Here is a 19829-nt window from a genome sequence, read left to right as displayed (position 1 = left end):
ACAAGTTTGATTGTATTGATGGAGTGTACATACTAGAGGTACAACAATATCCTCCACTTTGTGTCATGTGATGTTGCTGTATAGTGACGCAATGGAGACAATGTATCGATGTACTTAAATACTATACTGTTATAATAACCACACCCACTTATCAAGAATGTGTGTTAACTGTCTAGACATACTGGAGCCACACCCAATCATCTGGATTCTGCAAATGGAGTCACACAAACTCGTCGTTGTCAGTACACTTATATGCCCCAGCTATTGATCATTGATTGGATGAATACACTGTCATATGAGACCTGCTACCATGGTAGAATCTGCTGAGCTAATGGAGAAGTAGAAATACTATTTTTATAGCAGTTATATCACAGTCATATATATTGTATAATTCTTACATTATTATTGTGTACCTTAAAACTGCTGGGTATTCATATGTCCTGTGTATGTTGTAACTGCATACGTATCCATATACTTTGTGTGGGGGTGCCTTTACAGGCTATAGCTACATGGTGACAATTCTAAATAATTGGTGGTTTTTACACACTTCTTTTATGGCTACATGCACTAATTAAACACACCTACTATTCACAGCCAATTTCAACAATTGGTGACCGCAGCTGTGCTCTTTAAATTCTTTACGCTGCACCCTTATAGAGCAAACTATGTAAGGGCGACTAAATTTCAAACTAGCCATTCTCGAAATCTTATGTAACAATCTCAACAAAACTTTTAGAATAAATTAAAGACACATTGCGTAACCTGCCAAGCGAGTATTGCGGAAAACAACAATAAGGATTTTGCACTTGGCCTCTAGGTTGACTGAGGATGACTGAGACTTTATTTGGTGCTGAAACTACTGTAAGACTGTAGGGTAACAATGTATGGTAAATTAATGATGCAAATCTTAAAGTGATTGAGAAAATATCGAAGCAATGGCAGGGAAATCAATGTTTGGAATGCACAAAGGAACCCAAGGCATGCACCTGCAGTTGCATCTAGCTGCATGCAATACAAAAATTGATTGGCTTCACTGTTTGTGTGGTAGTTACTAGTGACATGATGAGTTAAAGTCTAGAGTTTCAGAGGCATAGCATACATGACGAGAGAGTTACAGGCAGGCCGAATTTGTACAACATTTGTTCCTGTAAAATCCTCACGTGTAGTGGTCGCATCACTATTGTCTGCGGTGCACGTTTCTGTTTCACTTGGCTACACCATAAGTCTTGATGATCATAACTTTGGAATGAAATCACCTATTAACTTCAAATAAAACCAAACTGTTAAGTAAGTAGCTAGATTGTTAAGAGGTATGGTCTCCGTACTGTATCTCTATTAGTCCACCTGTATCTTTATTTGATGGGTGTGGTCATGAACCTATTACGAACGAGATCCCAATCGCGAAGCAGCAGATATCTACCTAGTATACCTCTTATGGTAGTAACGGGACTGAAATACTTCTGAAATCAAGCTCTGAAATAATTCTGTGGTATCTAAATACTGCTGAAAGAAAGTGTTGATACGGAAACTTAATACTATATTACATATTATACTAGCATTGGTACCTGCCCTATGTGCAGGACCATCTCCACATTAAACATTAAGGAAGAGGGACCAAGCATTAAACACCAGCACTGCTAATGTAGCTATGTAGGGACATGCATGGTGATGTCACATTTTTTAAAGATCATGAGGTTTCCTTATGTCATTAATGATGCAAAACACTAAAGTTTATTGTTTGTGGTTTTGACAGGAATGTAGTTTAATTACAATGCGTCTTCCCTACCAGTGACTTCAACATGCTGTATAGAACTAACGAAACGTTTGCTGCTTTACATGACAACTAATGCAACAATAATTAATATATTGGGAACCAAGCATAAATATTAGTGTCCTATATTTGCTGACATTGCTGTGTAGCATACATGTCAATAGTGCTTTAAAGTACATGATCCTTATGTAGTACATAATAATTAATTTTATTGTGAAATAATGAGCATGCAAGGCTAATTAGTTAAACTGCATGTGAGCTAAGGCAATTGTATACAGTATACCCTACATTACATACAGGTTGTGTACACATGGTACAGTTTCAGTTTCTACACTATGATGTTTACCTTGCTGACTGTCACAAAGAGAAACGAACTTGGGCATAATTTAAAGCCAACACAATTTGCAGTTATAGTTACTGCATGGCAAGCAAAGGCTCAGAAGTTGTCCTATGCTATGCACTTTCAGTTCTGATGTTGCAGTGACACATATACCTCTTGCCATACAAAAACCCAGTTTTGAAACACCTGCAGTATAATTGACCATTAAGGTAATGTACGAATCGTTAGAGTGAAAGCATGTAAGCAGGATTATAGTGAAACAGTTGTGCCAGGTCAGATGCAGTTCCTCGGTGTAAACTATGGATCTGCATGATTCCAGTATTATCATTTTTCAGATGCACAGTAGTATTTGTCCAATCATGCAAGCTGCCTATTTACTACAGCAGTAATGAGGTAAGTCTGAACAAACAGTTTTGCATGTCAGTGCACACCTATGTGCTTAAAACAAAGATGTAGAGCGTAAACTCTCAATTATCGTCAGCACTCAATTATCGGCAAAATATTTTCAATTATCGGCACGAGATTACTAGAGATTACGTTGAGTTCTATGATAATTTACAACGTCTATTAAAAGAGTGAGGAAATGAAATCGAAGTAAAACTTCTCTGTGAACCTTTGAAGTTTATTAATACTTGGTTTATTTGTTGATGTAGCCCCGTAGCAGTGTGGGAACAGCGATGAACGATGTTAAGAGATGCCACAAGGTGAAAACGTGACTATACAAGGAGGGGAAAGGAAGACCGCAGTTACGCTTAACGCCGCTCAAGTTTTATCATTCTTTAATGCTCCCAAGAAACGAAGGAGTCGAGGAAAGAGTGGACAGACCTGTCATTGATACCATTAAGGCGAGGCAAAAGATTTTTAGAGTGGTAAACAGTAAAATCAGGTTCCTACTTGACGCTGAAAGATAAATGAGTGATATGCTGGCTGCTCATCGTACTATTAAATCTTGGGCCAAAGCCCTCTATCACACGTGCTGAAGACACTAAGCTGGCAAAGTTGTTGGTGAACACTGTAAAGGCAGAGTGTGGTGAAGGCAGGAAGGAGATTTAAACCCGTTCATCAGAGTTGACAAGCTGAAAGGTGATCACCAATACAAAATATGTAATTTGGTTGTCCAGTCTACTAATATTGGCAGTATGCACATGCTGTAAAAGAAGTGAAAGCAGTGGACAGAACTACCATTGATGTCGTTAAGGTGGGAAAAAGATTTTTAGAGTTGATAAACAGTAAAATCAGGTTCGCTGAAAGATAGAAGGATATGCCAGTTGTTAATTAATGCTACTAATCCTGGGACCAAGCAGTCTTTATCACGTACTGAAGAGACTTATAAGCTGGCAAAGATGTTAGTGAGCACTGCTGTAAAGGCATGGTGTGGTGAAGGTAGAAAGAAAGTTTGTGATAAATAAAACAATTTTTCGAATGTTCATGAGTGTTAACCAGCTGACAGACAGTCACCAACAGGAAGTATTGTCTAGTGCACTAGTACTGGCAGTATGCATATGCTGTACAATGCAAGCAGTGGTCCAGTGTACTAGAAGGTGATGACAGTGAATCGTCTAGTGAAGAATCAGATTCTCCTGTTGAGTTGTTGCATCTTTCCCCTCTTTCAGGTATACAAGATAAGGCATTGTAAGTGATGACACGTTTCTAATTGATCATGATAATGATAACCAGTGTCGTGTACTGTGTGTTTTCAAGGTTATGCAATAGAAGAGACTACTTTCTCCAAGAGCAATGTGTTTGTGGAGGATGCGTATACGAAGACTGCTATCCTGACGTAATTAGTTATGGACAAGCTTGGAAGACGGTTGATTGATCCATACTACATATTGTAGACCCTGTATTACATGTTAATGTGTACTATAGACTCCATTATAACGTGGAATGAGTGTAATGTTAATATTATTGTACATTTTCATCATTTAAATATGCACGTCGTATTGTTTAAAAATTCATATCTTCAATGTTAAATGTTTTTTTGCTATGGTTTTTTCAGTGATTGTTGAGTATGGTTAGTACAGCATGTGGTAATTTTTGGGGATTTTTGTGAAGCTTGCAAGACTAGTAAACAGGCACTTTGTTGCAAAAGTGCCGATAATTGAAGCAGTAATGGTAATGGAGTGCCGATAATAAGGTACGCGTGCCGATAATTGAGAATCCAGTGTCGGTACTTACACGCCTGTAACTGCCTGTCACATTAACGCATGCGCTTGTAATTAGAGTATTTTGTAGAGGCGTTTCAGATGCTTCTAATGATACAAAGTTTTAAGCGATGCGATGTTCCTGCACGAAGCTACACTGTTTGGTAAGTTATGTGCCGATAATTGATACTCTATGCTAGATATTCTGGATACTGGTGAAACTCTAATACAACACACTGGACCAACACACAGATGGACAAATATGTTGGCAATTGCCTGCCCTATCCCAAAAGTGTTATAAGAGTCCCTATGATGTGAGGCAGTTAAGTGTCAGTGCTGAAAAACCAAGCATAAGAGTTTGTAGATGAAGACTTGCATGGAACAGATAGAACAAAAAGGTGCATCAAAAAGGTCCCAAAAGTGAAAAAAAAGTTATGACCTAGGTGGGGATTGAACCCTGGCTGGTTATAATAACTTGGGGTTAAGGGAGGTGCACAAATCGCCACAGTTGTTTATCAGTGGTTTAGACAGGAACGTAGCTCAACGTTTTAGTGATCCTTCCCTACACCAGTGCCTTCATCACCCTATAAAGAGCGAACAAAAGCATGTATTGATTTACTACAACAACACTTGAGTTGCCAAATGATTGGCGTTTAATTTCGCTAAAGTCCCACGTCGATACGTGCTTTGTATGCCAAGATACGATGAGCTAAAAGTCGTTTTTTTAAAAGGTGTGCACAAAAAGGTACCGAGCAAAAAGAGAAAAAAAATGCCGACACATGGATTCGAACCCACGACCTCTTACATGCTAGTCAGGCGTTCTACCACTTGAACAGTATGTGCTGTGGTTTTCAAAGGAATGTTGCTCACATTTTCTCTACACCTTGGCCTTCTACGCACTGTAGAGAGCGAAAGGAAGCACGCGTGAACTTGCAGTTACAAACTTGAAGTAGGCGGATGATGAGTGCTTCGTGTTGGGCACACGATGTGTTGATATGGACAGTCCCAGGCGAGTAATCAGCGTGACAAACGGGCGGGCGGACGGACGGCTTTTCAGCTTTATATATATATAGATGGACTAGCACTATTCTGTAAAGGTGATTTTCGTCACTCTAGGATGATTTTCAATGATGGAATTTTGGGCTGTGCAAAATTTTTGGGGCGATCCCTACTTAAATGGTACTACCGTACCAAAACTCTGGTTAATTCACGGCGAACAACACCAGCTGTCATCATGTGATTACTTCTTTACAGAGTGCACTCTGGCCAGTCACACAGTCTCACAGTTCTCTTCATTTCTGTGTACCATAGACCTTCAAGATTTGGCAAAGGCACCAGGGAGACACTATTAAAACTATGTTGTTTTTTTGCATCACACAAGTCAAAGTAACATAAACAAGGTTATAATACATTTTGCATTTTCATAACTGACAAGCACAAGTAGGCTCGTGTTAACACCTCAGAGTCTGTTGAGGTTTAGTTTTGTGGCACCACAAATGATCAACAAATAACACTGGCGTAGGTTTAAACAGTGGACCCAGGGACCAAGGACCCGCAAAAATCCAACTTTTTTTGGAATTCTATACACTTCATAATATTCTATACTTGTACTAGGTACCTGTGTAAGTAGTCTTGCATGGCCAATCCACTTTTTATACCATAGACTTTATACCAATTAGAAATTAATTATAAGCGCCTCTGAAAAAGTGTCTAAAACTGACAGCATTTATTGGCCACTCGCCTGCTACACAATGAACATACTAGTCTATTATGTCGCCTAGCTACAGTACTAAAGTTTAGAAATATTGTGCAAACAATTATTCCAGGGAAATAGTACTAAGTCTCGTATATAGCCAGCAAGTTTCAACCCGGGAACTCTACAACTGGACCTCATACAACATGGTGCATTTTCACAATGTTTCTAAACTTTCATAGCTAGTTAACATAATAGACTAGCATCCTCATTGTGCAGCAGGAAAGTGGCCTATAAATGCAGTCAGCTTCAGACACCTTTTCAAAGACACTTATAATTCTAATTGGTATAAACATCGTTTGAGACACCGTGATGGGTAAAAGTGGATTGGCCATGCAAGACCACTAGCATAGGTACCTAGTATAAGTATAAAATATTGTGAAGCATATAAAATTCCAAACAAGTTGGATCCTCATGGGTCCCCGGGTCCTTGGCCACCGAGCCCACTGTTTATACCTACCCATAACACTGGACTTGTAAGGCTGCTCTGAGTTATCCAGTCACAGTATTCATGGCTCCAGAGACCCATCCCATATTTGTAACTGGATTTTGGAAAAACGATCCAAATCGCACATTAGAAGTTTCAAGATAAACGGTTTTAAAGAATTGAAGCCAGCATAACTCTCCAAGGATAGCAAGCACGCGTATGAAATTTACACAAAAGATGCATCAATCTGTTACCTTTCTAGCCACTTCCAGTACTTGTAGCTGCTTGTACAGTTTCCCGCCAAATAAGATAGAAAAGCTGAGCAGTTGGACGAGCGAAGTAGTATCACGAGTGCTCACAAAGGGGTGGAGGCTGGGGGGTGGCGGGGAGGGCAAAAGATAGACCTCAAAATGGAGGCAGACCACGATTGGAGTCCAGACAAGAGATTACAGGGCTGTGCTGGCTCCTTAGTGGCTGATATGTAGCAAAATCTACAGAGAACACGTCTGGCCAACATTATAAGGCTGTCCACCAGTAAACCACTGATTCTTGCCAAGCCAGGTCCTTCACAAGGCCTGAAACTGCCATTTGAGCACTCCACACCACCCAGTAAAGACGTCTGTTAAAACCAGCCTCGTGTAGTTTGAGTAGTGCTGAGGGTCAAAACTTGTAGTACGATAGTGTAGCTATCCACTGGTGGTGTTAGTTTGATTTTGCCTGGTGTGCGATTTGGTTCGGTTCTGTAAAATCTGGTCACATTTGATTGTGCAATTACCACATTAAATCACAAACACAGCTACACCCATTATCTACTTCTGTTGTAGACAAACACAGCTACAATTAAAAAATACAGAAAGTTCAAACTTTAAAACTATTTGCTAAGGCGCTTGCCAATTATTTTAAGCTCAACAGGACACCTCCATAATTACAAGTACACCCAAAAAATTGGAATTTTCAACTAGAGCAGGGACCATAGCACATCAATAAACAATACTGAAATAAGCTGGAGTAGTGCATGATATTAAATCACAGTAAAACAATAAGAAGTGTTATATCCCTACTGTGCATTTCCGTTATGGTATCCTGAGCAAAGTAGGGATATAACACTTCTTATTGTTTTACTGTGATGTAATATCATGCACTACTGCAGCTTATTTCAGTACTTTGGGTATGCTAAAAGGCACATGTCCGGCTGAAGAAATAATTAAACAGTGAAAAAATCAAGCCCGTATCCTTAGCCATTATTGAGTTGCACTTGTCTGAAGGCATCAGTCAGTCAGCTACTCAGTCAGTCAGTAGAAAATTCCATTTAAATTTTTTTTTCAAATTCCGTAGCAACTTGTTAATAGCATTTCAGGTTGATCTGAAGGCTTGGGCTTAGTTTTACCTAACCAATACTGCCTCATCATTGTCAGGGAAAAGTGAGGCTGGTTTTTGGGTGATTGTTTTTCATGGGTCATGCCAACAACTTTATGGTCCTATGAAACAAGTATGGTCCCCAAGTGTCTGATATTTAGAGGTTCCACTGTACATTACATGACAATGATGCTCATGCTACTTACAAGCTAGTTGTATCAGCGCTGGTCTACTCCTAATACTACCCACTTCATTAGACAACACACAGTGATATCTCACTCCAGCTATAGTAGCATCAACTCCCATTACAATGGCAGTAATCTCTAGTGTACCGCTATCATGTATAATATGACTGGAGTCTGCTGTTACTACCACATCATTACGATACCATGTCACTCTGATGTTTGAACCATCAAAACTACATGGAAACCTCTCTATGATAATACTGGTCCTTTGAGGTAACACCACTCTATCTTCTGGCTCTATGGTGAATCGTGGAGCTGTACCTGGAAAACAGAAGCAGGCAACATGTTTGCAATCATTAAAGTATTTTAAAACAATTATTTTTATCAAGATACATGATAGTGTGTAGTGCAGCCCAAGAAGACAGCACACCACACCATGGGTATATTGACAAGAAGAAAGAACACACAATTTTCACACATGTGACCCAGTCTGACAAAACCGGGCTTATCGCCTATTTAAAAGTATCGAGAAATGCCGGTTTTAAGTATTTAGTGTGTTGTAACTCGCCAATGGTTGAAGCTATGTGTACCAAATTTTCACATGTTTTACATCAATTCCTTACCTTCCAGAGCATCCACTGTGCAAGTAGCCAACAACTAAGTTTCCTGCCATTTTAGATAGTTTTTAAACCGAAGTTGACTGTATCAGGCGAGCTGCAAATTGGGTGGGAGGCGGGGGCCCTGGAAGGCGGGCAAGATGGTGCTCAAAAATTGAAAGGGAAGGCCAAGGGATGAATTAGGCCAATTTGGGGCCATTTAGGGCTCAAAACTGGCTACAATGAAAGGAAATTCACAGCAGAGGTACTTATTCAACACCACAGAGCTGTACAGCCACATACAGTCATTCCCAGGCTGACCAGAGCTCCATTAAGGCCCCACACCACACATACGGATTGCCACTGGGCTCGGGAAAAGCAGCCAGCAAAACCAGACCACTCAAGTCTAGCTGATTTTAAATGTGGAATTAGATAGTTTACTCATGTAGCTATGTGTCCTGGGTGAAAAATCGAATCTGCTGACATGGGCGATAAGACTGGTTTTCTCAGACTGGGTCATATATACATAGCTTCATGGTCTCTCTTATCCAATTGCAACAAAATTTCCAGTAGGGATACCCATGTGGTAGGGCAGCTCACACACCAAATTTGAAGAAAGTCTTCTAGTGACCAAAGTTTCAGGGTTCGTCTTTTTTCTTCTTTGCCTTTTCACACACTTTGCAAAAATGTTATAAAACACAAATACATTATCCAATCGCAATGAAATTTGACACACCTATTGGGGGTCGGGGTCCAAAAGCAAATTCTAGTGTCAAATTTGGTGTGAATCCAGTGAAAACTTTAGGAGTAGTTCTAACACCTACTAGGCAAACCACTCAAGGGAATTAGCTGAAAAATTGGTATGTAAATGAATTAATCATCACAGAAAGGCGCCTGTCAGTATCTGATAAAAAGTCATAGAATTCAGCTGCAAACAAGTAACCCTATAGACAGTTCAGCTACAAACAAGTCACCCTGTAGAGAGCTCAAATATAAACAAGTCACCCGGTAGAGAATTCAACTACAAATAAATCACTGTGTGGAGAGTCCTGCTACAAACATGTCACCTGTACAAAGCTCAGCTACAAAGAAAAGAATTCTAAGTCACCCTGTAAAGAATTTAGCTACAATCAAATCACCCTGTGCAGAGTTCAGCTACAAACAAATCACCCTATGGAGAGTTCAGCTACAAGCAAGTCACCTGTAGAGAGTTCACTTATAAAAAAATCATCCTATGAAAAGTTCTGTTACAACCAAGTCACCCTGTAGAGAATTCAGCCACACCTGTAGACAGAGATGGGGTTAGTTACTTTTTACAAGTATCTAATTACTCATTACTTGATACAATGTAACTTGTTTTAGTTACCTATTACAATATCAAACACTATGGTAGCACTGTTTAAGTAGGGATCGCATCAAAAGTGACATGCACAGCCAAAAATTCCACTTTTAAAAATCATCCTTGAGATATCTTACGTGACGAAAACCACCTTTATGTATAATACTAATCCATCTAACATGAAAAACAGTATTAAAAACAAGAAAACACTTTCAGGCGGCTGGATATAGAATATTTTTTAAATCACCAAAACTCGAAATTTGGTCTGCCTCACTGACCACTGTCACAAGCCTAGTGACCAAACAAAGCAGCGCACAACCACCATTTTATGCTACAACAACAAACTCACTAGTGGGATGTGCCTTTTGGGATTCCGACAAGTGTGTTCCATCTGCACCTCATCTTTCCTTTTATCTTCAATCAAGTTGGTTGTCTTGGTGTGTCATGCTCTCTAAAGAAAGGAAGAAATGGGAAAGGGATATAACCTATTCACAAATCCGTAAAGCTGATGAATCAACTTTTAAGATAGAATATTTTCGTAATTATTATCATAGTGATCTAAAGCTTGGCCAATAGAAGTCAACAGCAAGTTCCAAATGCTCCTCCATAAGGATGTTGAAGAGAACAGGGAGGCCTCTGCTAAAGGTCTTATGATAGAGATGTTGAAAAGAGCAGGGAGGCCACTGCTGTAATATCTAAAAGGTCTTCTGATAAAGATGTTGAAAAGAGCAGGGAGGCTACAGCTGCAAGATCTAAAGGTCTTATGATAAAGATGTTGAAAAGAGCAGGGAGGCCGCTGCTGTAATATCTAATAGGTCTTATGATAAAGATGTTGAAAAGAGCAGGGAGGCTACAGCTGTAAGATCTAAAGGTCTTACGATAAAGATGTTGAAAAGAGCAGGGAGGCCGCTGCTGTAATATCTAAAAGGTCTTATGATAAAGATGTTGAAAAGAGCAGGGAGGCCACAGCTGTAAGATCTAAAGGTCTTACGATAAAAATGTTGAAAAGAGCAAGGAGGCTGCTGCTGTAAGATCTAATAGGTCTTATGTTGAAAAGAGCTTGGAGGCCACTGCTGTATGATCTAAAAGGTCTTATGATAAAGATGTTGAAAAGAGCAGGAAGGACGCTGCTGTAAGATCTAAAATGTCTTATGATGATGTTGAAAAGAGCAGAGAGGGCGCTACTGTAAGATCTAAAAAGTCTTACGATAAAGATGTTGAAAAGAGCAGAAAGGCCACTGCTGTAAGATCTAAAAGTTCTTATGATAAAGATGTTGAAAAAAGCAAGGAGGACGCTGCTGTAAGATCTAACATAGAGATGTTGAAAAGAGCAGAGGCCACTGCTGTAAAATCTAATAGGTATTATGATAAAGATGTTGAAAAGAGCAGGGAGGCCACTGCTGTAAGATCTAAGAAGGTGTACGATAAGGATGTCAAGACTAGCAGACGATTTAAGAAATACAGGTGTGGAAATAAAATCGTAGTGTTTTTATTAAACATGAAATGTATTTACTTAAAAAACTAATGCAACACTAAATGTTTAATGTGGTAGCAGATGGAACTCTACCAGCCATATGTGGAATGCAGACTCATGTATTAACGAACTTAAATGGTCTCCTCTCCATACTAGGAGATCATTTTCATCTATTTGTCTGACTCATGATATTTGCACAACAAATCTAGAGTTTCTATTCCAATTTCAAGACGTTTTCAATTTTCTTCTACTGACATATCGAACTGCATTTAGGTCTGCTCTTAGTCGCTTTCTTTTACTGTACCTTTTAATTATATTTTGGACTGTTCTGTTTTGTATTTGCAACTGTGTAGTTACTTGTGTTGTGTATATATTTTGTCTTTATGTGTATGGGGAGCACATTTGCTGCTAATCTATCTATCTATCTATCTATCTATCTATCTATATATCAATCTATCTATCTATCTATCTATCTATATGCCTGAGGAACCACACAGCCTGGGATCCAGGATCTTCTCAAAACGGAGGTAACTTCGTGAATATTTCGCATTTGCATTCATAACTTATGATCAACAAATTGATTACAACTAACTTTGGTTACAAGCAGCATACATTATGTAGTCTATGTACTGTATACAAAATTATGAGTGATTCAACCTAGCCACGACGGAAATATGGCACAAAACATCAGGCTGTGTAAAAAAAAACGTGTATAGGATAACTTCGTGAATTTCTGACAGTAAGCCAGCAACACCACCAAGTTTGTTGTATGCAAGAAAATGGTCTTACTTCAGTTGTTAGTAACATGGCTAGAGAAGCAAATAAATCTGTAACTAAGTTGCAACTATCATGTAGCAATGCTTCGGGTGGTTTCAAACTTCAAAGAAATTTCAATGCACGCTACACTACTCAATCAAACTGAGCTGGGGTGAAAACCTTGAGTAGCTAGAACCTACCACTTTGGTACAGGTAATCATCATAGCCTGGTGTATCTCCAACACACATATTACTTTTAGTGATGCACCGATACCACTTTTTCACTACCGATCCGATACCGATACATTTGAGGCCAGAAATGGCCGATACCGATCCGATACTGATACTTTGCTCCACAGGCATTTCTCACAAGAAACAGCTAGTGATTTAGCTTACTAAACTCATTTGCTAATCCCATCAACTGCAGTTTGCTGGTTTTGTGGCTATCAACTATGCGCGAAGATAGGTTTATGGCTTCAATGAATCTTATTTCGTGGCTTACTTCATTTTCCACTGTACTAATAATGCTAGCAGCTGGCTTCTTTTAAGGAATTCATGGCTTATATCAGCTTTTGCTCAACTCCGTTCAATGCTCTATGTATGCTGCCATTTTGGTAAGTAATTAAATGACGTCATTTAAAGTATCGGTTGGTATCGGGCATTTATAGCTTTACCGATACAAGTCCGATACCGCCAAAATAGGGCCGATACCGATACTAGCATTGGTATCGGTGCATCACTAATTATTTTATTTACAGCAATCCACAGAGATTCATCAACCACCTTGTTATCAAATATCAAATGATAAACAATTTTATGTATGCATGTATATGATAATGTTTTTTATTTACTTGTAACTAATTACCTGGGTCATTTATCAGCTATGCTATCTTGACCCACATAATCATAATCATATTTATAGTAGTAGAAATTCACAGAGTTACCCCAGTCACAAAAATTACCTTACATTCAACATGTACTTAAACATATACTTTACAAGTACCAATAAACGACTTGCTGCTTACACTATCTTGCTAGCCAATAAATAAGACTGTGCCTAGAGTCACGGCAGTCATGTGAATAAATAAATAAAAACTTAGACAAAAACCTAAGAAAATGAAAAAAAAATTGACTACAGTGAGGTTCAAACCCAGGACCTCCCATACTCTAGCCAAGTGCTCTAACCACTGTATCATTGTGTTGCCAGCTATATATCCTATACTGTTAGTTTGTACCTTATATATGTCAGTCACAAAGAAGCCTATACAAATAATACCAGTAAAGAAGAAACCAAACCTGAATCCTGACCCTAACCCCATCTCTTAAGTACAAGACTCATCCCCATAAAGTCAAATGCTCAGGGCATATTTCTAGGCGCGCCCTAAAGTCGAATGCTCGGGGCATATTACTAGGCACATACCCTAAAGTTGAATACTCAGGGAATACTAGTGCTATCTTTTAGAATCATTTTAGTGTAAACCCCACTTCAATTGATATCACAAGTGTCATAAATTTGAATATGAAACTCCTAATGACATGAAATGTTTACCACAGAACCACTTATGTAGCAACATGCATGAGCTAGGTAAAACCTCTCAAGAATGACCACTCCTCTGTAGAATGACCAAATGTAATATGTGACCGTCTCAGCAAAAACCCGACTTGTTCGCACAATTAAAAAAAATTTTTTATTCACTCAGCATTATTAGCAGTGTCCAAGGAATGGATCACCAAAGTTTCAGCCTTCTGTGGTGTGTAGTTTTGAAATTATAGCACTAGCCAGTAGGAAGAGCAAGATAATCAATTTGTACAGTGACTATACTGAAAATAAACTACAGGCGCTTACATTCGCAGTCATAACTTCCGTTTGGATTAGTCTACCGCGTTGCAATTTGGCTTAAAATGTTCGCCATGGATCAGTACATCAGCCAAGGTAAAGTGTTAGCCCTGTAGACACTTGCACATATGGATATGAAGGCAGTTTGGTAGAAGAAACAATGACGATCTTTTTTACGTATACTGCATCGTAAACAAACACACGTGACACGCATACCATTGAAGCTACAGAAATGAAACAAAGATTTTCGAACTCTCCATGAGCAGGCGAATAAGATGGTATATAGTTTTAATCGATTTTAGTCTTTCTTCGAATACTGGCCCAATAAAAACTGCCATATTTTTCTTTGTAGCATGCGTAATTTTACAAATTATTTTTAAATTTTGTTTTCTGAATACGCATGCTTGTGCGAACAGGTTGGGTTTTTGCTGAGACGGTCACATATTTGATTTTGCTAAGAATACTGCATATTCTGTGCAGAATTAATAATACACATGTATACCACATACACTCAGAGATAATTAACAAGTGATACTGCATAACAGAGTGAACGTTGGCATCACAGGTCATAGCTAACAACTACTTTATATAACACTAGCACTGGTACCTGCCCTATGGTGCAGGACTGCTTACAACGTCAATGTCATGCACTTCACACTAAGTTTAATCTTGTAGCTGCCTAGTGACGAAAATTCTGACACAGCATTGGAAACCTAAGTATAAAACACAAAACATTACTTGTCTGTACTTTTGTAATTATGCTTCAAGGCACACATTCAGAAAAGAATGTTGCACCAATAATGTTCAGAATCAAACTGTAGTATATTGTGTATACCTATAGTGTTCACATAAACTTATTAGTGCTCATATGGAAGTATTACTCAACCTAGAGAAGCCTACCAACACCCTCTCTAGTTTATTGGCTTTCCATGACACCCTAGAACAACATATGAGATCACTCTCTTCATTAGGCAAGTCCTCAGAAGCATGCAGGTCACTTGTGGAAGATTGCTCTCTACACAAAACGACACATTCAGAGATGGATGATACAGTAACACATTGTGACTTCAATACTCGTGATGTGTCACTGCTAGGCAGCAACCATATACACGGCACTGCCAATGCACAACATCGCACTTGCTTGTACACACAATTTTGCTCAAGATTTTACAAATTGATAATTAAGGGGTGTGGAAACTAGCTGCTCGCTCGAAAGACTGTGTGGCAGCTGTTTCCCTTCTGTACAAGTGGATTATGTGATAACCTGAGAGAGCAGTCAGCAATGCCAGCCCCACAATCTCAAGGGAGACCAGTTCGGCAAGCTGCCCTGCAGGGACGTCAGAAGGTACAGCAGTGGACTCACTCCTTGCCAGTGTTGGGAGTAACGCGCTACTTATGTAACGCGTTACGTAATATTATTACTTTTGTGGTAACAAAGTAATATAACGAAATACGCTATAAAAACAGGTAATATAATGCAAGCTACTTTACTTACAAATGTAACGCGTTACCTAAGTAATATAGTTACTGTAACGAATCTAATATTACGTAATATTATTACTACAAGTAACGAAGTTACTAATCTCGTTAGTTATTCTCTGAGTAATGCTCAGCCACAGCGAAGTAACGAGGCCTACTGAATGAAGCTTATTCACCAGCTTCTTACTTATAACCAAAATTTGCATATTGTCCAACAGCGCAATCATGTCACGTGATAAGGTGATAGTTTCACACGTGACAGCTTAAGGCTGTGGACACAAAGTAATATAATATGTAATATTATTAATTACTTTATTTTATGGGTAATATGTAACTGTAACTAAATAGTTCAGTTGCAAGTAATATGTAACTAGTTACTTTTACAAAGTAACTTGCCCAACACTGCTCCTTGCTCGGCCCCCCGGAGGATGTCAAGTATTGATTGACAGACATTTATATAGTATATAGTATTGTAATTTAGTCTTTCATCACTTATTGTTGTAGATCATATGCGCATGCGTGTTTCTAATACTTTAAGACAGACTATAGTGAGAACACGTGTTGTAGCTTCCTTCAGCGCTCCTGTGTTCTACGAGCAATCTACCGCTATACTTCACATTGATCCTGGTCACAGCACCAATGTGAAGTATAGCGGTAGATTGCTCGTAGAACACAGGAGCGCTGAAGGAAGCTACAACACGTGTTCTCACTATAGTCTGTCTTAAAGTATTAGAAACATGCATGCGCATATGATCTACAACAATAAGTGATGAAAGACTAAATTACAATACTATATACTATATAGATGTCTGTCAATCAATACTTGACAACCATACATGTAGATACAAATGGTGCTAGTACCTGTCCTATTATGCACACTGTAATGTAGCTATATATGTAACATCATTTGTACAAGTTTAACCCCTTCACTTGGGAGACTCCAGTCAGAGTGTTTTAAACTAGCATATCTCACAAACCATACAATATAATCCCATGAAATATATATATACAGCTGTAGCTACCTGGATAATAGGATAGTTGAAACGCGATGCGTCTTTAAATAGTAGCCGCTCTCGTCTTTGATGTATCGCGTTTCTTTGGTTAACACTACCCAATTACCCGGGAAGTGTCAAGACGAGTGTGAGATTCGAACCGGACCAGACCCTTTTTGCTACCCAATGACAAAGAGAAAAAAAAAGCGGTCTGGCCACGCGAGACTAGCTACATCGAGGGCACATTTGTCATCAGTAGTCAAATCAAAAATAATCGAGAGGGTGAAATCGATCGAGTTTAAATAGAAAATCAAGAACACTATGAATGCCATTTTTTCTAACCTGGAGGTACCGCTCCGAGTAGTATCATGGGAGCAGCCATCAGCCATAGAAGAACAGTCAAAGGTCGCTTCATAGTATGCCGGGGCGAGGTGGGGACTATTCTACGGAACGGAACGGAACGGAATGATGGACTAAACCACGGAACGGAACGCTTTCTCAAATTGAAGCTTGCAACTTACCATTGCTGAAACTTCCCTTATAAGTTAGCAGTGGCATCTCCAGTGGGTGGTTAAACATAAATGCTGGAGGGATTTTTTTCCTTACTTTGGCCCCTTTTCTGTTACACCTTTCCAGCTATAAGTCATTAAGTCTAAGTCCTTGAAATTAGGTTAGGTAATCCTAAGGCTGCAGCACATGTTGCTGTAGACCTTCAGTGCTGGTCACTGTAAAGTGTTAATAAAAAAAAATAAGATAAAAAGAATTAACGGATCGATTGTGGGTTTTTGTTGGTTGTCATTAGTAACGAAGTATTATTGTGGGATGAGCTGTATCAGTGATGTTCATCCATACGGAAGGGAACTTTATGTGAGCTGTTTTTCTTATTTAGACTTTAGAAAACAGTCTGGGCCGGTCTTTCAAGTCATAAGTCAGTGTATAAATAAAGCAAGCAGGAAGATACTGGTAACAGGAAAGAGCCAGCTGAATTAAAACTTGAAGAATTTTGTGCAGTGTGTGAGGAGCAAATATTTTGGCAGACCGCAAGGAGGGTATATTCTGCAAATATCACTTAAGTGTATGCATGGAGTTATTTATATATTAACAGCTGGTGCAGTGGACTAATGCCGTATTCAATAGTGAGGTGATTTTATCTGTTGCACAATTCAAGGATGTGTCTGACTGCTAGCCTTGAATCAGGCTAAATGCCAAAACTCCAAGATCAGCCAAATCTCTATTATAAGCTGCATGTGAAACCATGCCCGTAGCCACCAGGCAAACGTGATTTGGACCAGGATGTGTGTGTAATTTCAATGTATCTAGTCAGACCTGAAATGGAACACTCACATTAATTACATACCACCTAAGAATCCTAGGATTTCTTAAGTGTAACATTTCACATGCTTCACTTCAAACAAAACAGGTTAAATTTGTTCGTCTATTTTCAAGTGATTCCCAGTCCAGCTGGTCCATGAAATTACAATGGGATCACATGTATTTGTTACAGTGCGGGCTGTCCTGTGTTGGATCTACTCTAGAGTTGAGATTTCAAGGTAGACTCACTGCCAATGTACTGACACTAGTACTGTTGTAGCATGTTTAAGTTGAGGACAAATGAAATAGTAATGCTAGATTATTTATGTATAAAAATTTTTCATAATGAAATTGATATCCCATTTTGATTTGTACTTCCACTTTGCAACATATTCAAGAGCAAGAAGCTACCACACTTAATCTCCAACCACTGTCATTAATTAACCAAGATCTCACTAGTCTGTAATTCACCTTACTGTAGTGATTTTATTGATTCATCTGTATGTTTTCTTCATTTTCCTTTGAAGTTGTACCAAGAGTTCATAATAAGGTGGAGAGTGTCTAACTTGAATGCATTCACCAAACACCCTGCTTAAAGTAACACCTCGGCCTTATTTCAGAACAAAGGCTTTACCTTCTTCAGCAACACTAATCAACAGTTTTCTATCCCCCAGTAAAAGTGTTGATTTGATGAAAGGTGAACTTTACGCAGGGTGTTTGTACAGGCCATACTGAGAGTTAGACACTCTCCCCCATACAAATCAGTATTACGAACTCTTGGTTGTGCAGTATAGGTAAACAAAGATAAATTTCTCTCCCATCTTATTCTAGGATTTCTATTGACAAGGAAAATTCAATTATTTGTATACAGGCTCAAAATTGAGAAAATATAAAGAAAGTGAATTAATATTATACAGTCAGTTTGCTTTTGGATATTTAATGTCTCCAACCACAACAAAAATTCGATGAATCCATGCATCTCATCACTGGTCGTCTGAACATTCTGAAAGTGATACCTCACTCAATCAACCGTATATTCTGTTTATTAGACTGAATAAAGTCATGATTACCTAAACAATCACTTAATTAATGTTTTATAATTATCCTATTCCATTTTCCTGGAGGTTCCACTGATAAAATGCAATTTCAGCAATGATAGCAGTTAGCCAAGCTGCAAGTTGATTCGGAAAGCATTCCATTCTGTAAAATAGACCCCATCCAGAATTCAACTCAGTACTCAGGCTGAGATATCTGACAATAGTCCACTACTCTGTTAATGAATCATTGATGTTCACACAATATAGCCTCCTTGAGGTATCTGAATGTTTGCTCCTCACACACTGCACAAAATTCCTTTAGATTCTACTTAGACTGAGTTGATTCAGCTTGTCACCATACTTGTTTCCTTTGTAGTGTAGCTATACACATACTGATTTATGCCGATTAGAAAGGCTGGGCCTCAGACTGTACATTCTAAAGTCAAGTAAGTATAAATAACTCACATACTAGTAAAAACAAGTCATGCATTAAGTTCCCTACTTGATATATCCGAAGATGAACACACTGAGCCAGCTATTCCCACAATTAGTACTTCGTTACTAATGACAACCAACAAGAACCCACAATCGATACTTAAATTCGTTTTATCTTTCTTGGGGTACGTTTGATTACCTGCTGGAAGTGCCACTGATAACTTGTACAGCAATGGTAAGCTGCAAGCTTCAATCTGAGAAAGCATTCCGTTCCGCAGTTTAGTCCATCATTCCGTTCCGTAGAATAGACCCCACCCCGGGGCGACACCAACAGAACTGAATCACTTGGAATCCCAATCTGGAATCGTGGTCAAAACTCGGCAATTTCCGAGGGAATTTCTGCCACGATTGTCTAAAGATGGTTGCAATATTAAATAGACCATTATGGTATATGGTCACATTACGTTATTTTGACCAACACGCACTGTTAAAATTCAGGTGTACCAAAAGCACCTTTAGGGGTGTCCAGTTGCATGTTTAAAAACAACTCTCTTCAGGTGTTAGAAAAGGGTGCTGTGGTGACACTTAGAGGGTATG

At 38.9% G+C, this 19829-nt stretch overlaps 1 protein-coding gene across 4 annotated transcripts in view; it reads right to left on the bottom strand.

Moving 5' to 3' along the window:
• Window positions 1–19667, bottom strand: part of LOC136251668 (peroxidasin-like) — a 63238-nt gene extending 43571 nt beyond the window's left edge. The window contains exons 1-3 of one of the 4 annotated variants that reach the window (XM_066044120.1): window positions 19558–19667; window positions 16792–16879; window positions 7998–8297 (exon numbers count right to left, since the gene is read on the bottom strand). In XM_066044120.1, coding sequence (XP_065900192.1) covers window positions 7998–8297; window positions 16792–16864 — 373 coding nt within the window. In that variant the 5' untranslated portion in view covers window positions 16865–16879; window positions 19558–19667. Of the gene's footprint in view, window positions 1–7997; window positions 8298–16479; window positions 16557–16791; window positions 17208–19557 lie in introns of those variants that run through there. The other 3 variants (XM_066044123.1, XM_066044128.1, XM_066044134.1) reach the window with 3 other exon arrangements.
• Window positions 19668–19829: the final 162 nt, after the last annotated feature.

This window comes from Dysidea avara, chromosome 1 (assembly GCF_963678975.1).
Source record: "Dysidea avara chromosome 1, odDysAvar1.4, whole genome shotgun sequence".
Taxonomy (NCBI): domain Eukaryota; kingdom Metazoa; phylum Porifera; class Demospongiae; order Dictyoceratida; family Dysideidae; genus Dysidea; species Dysidea avara.
This window is presented reverse-complemented; position numbering and strand designations above follow the sequence as displayed.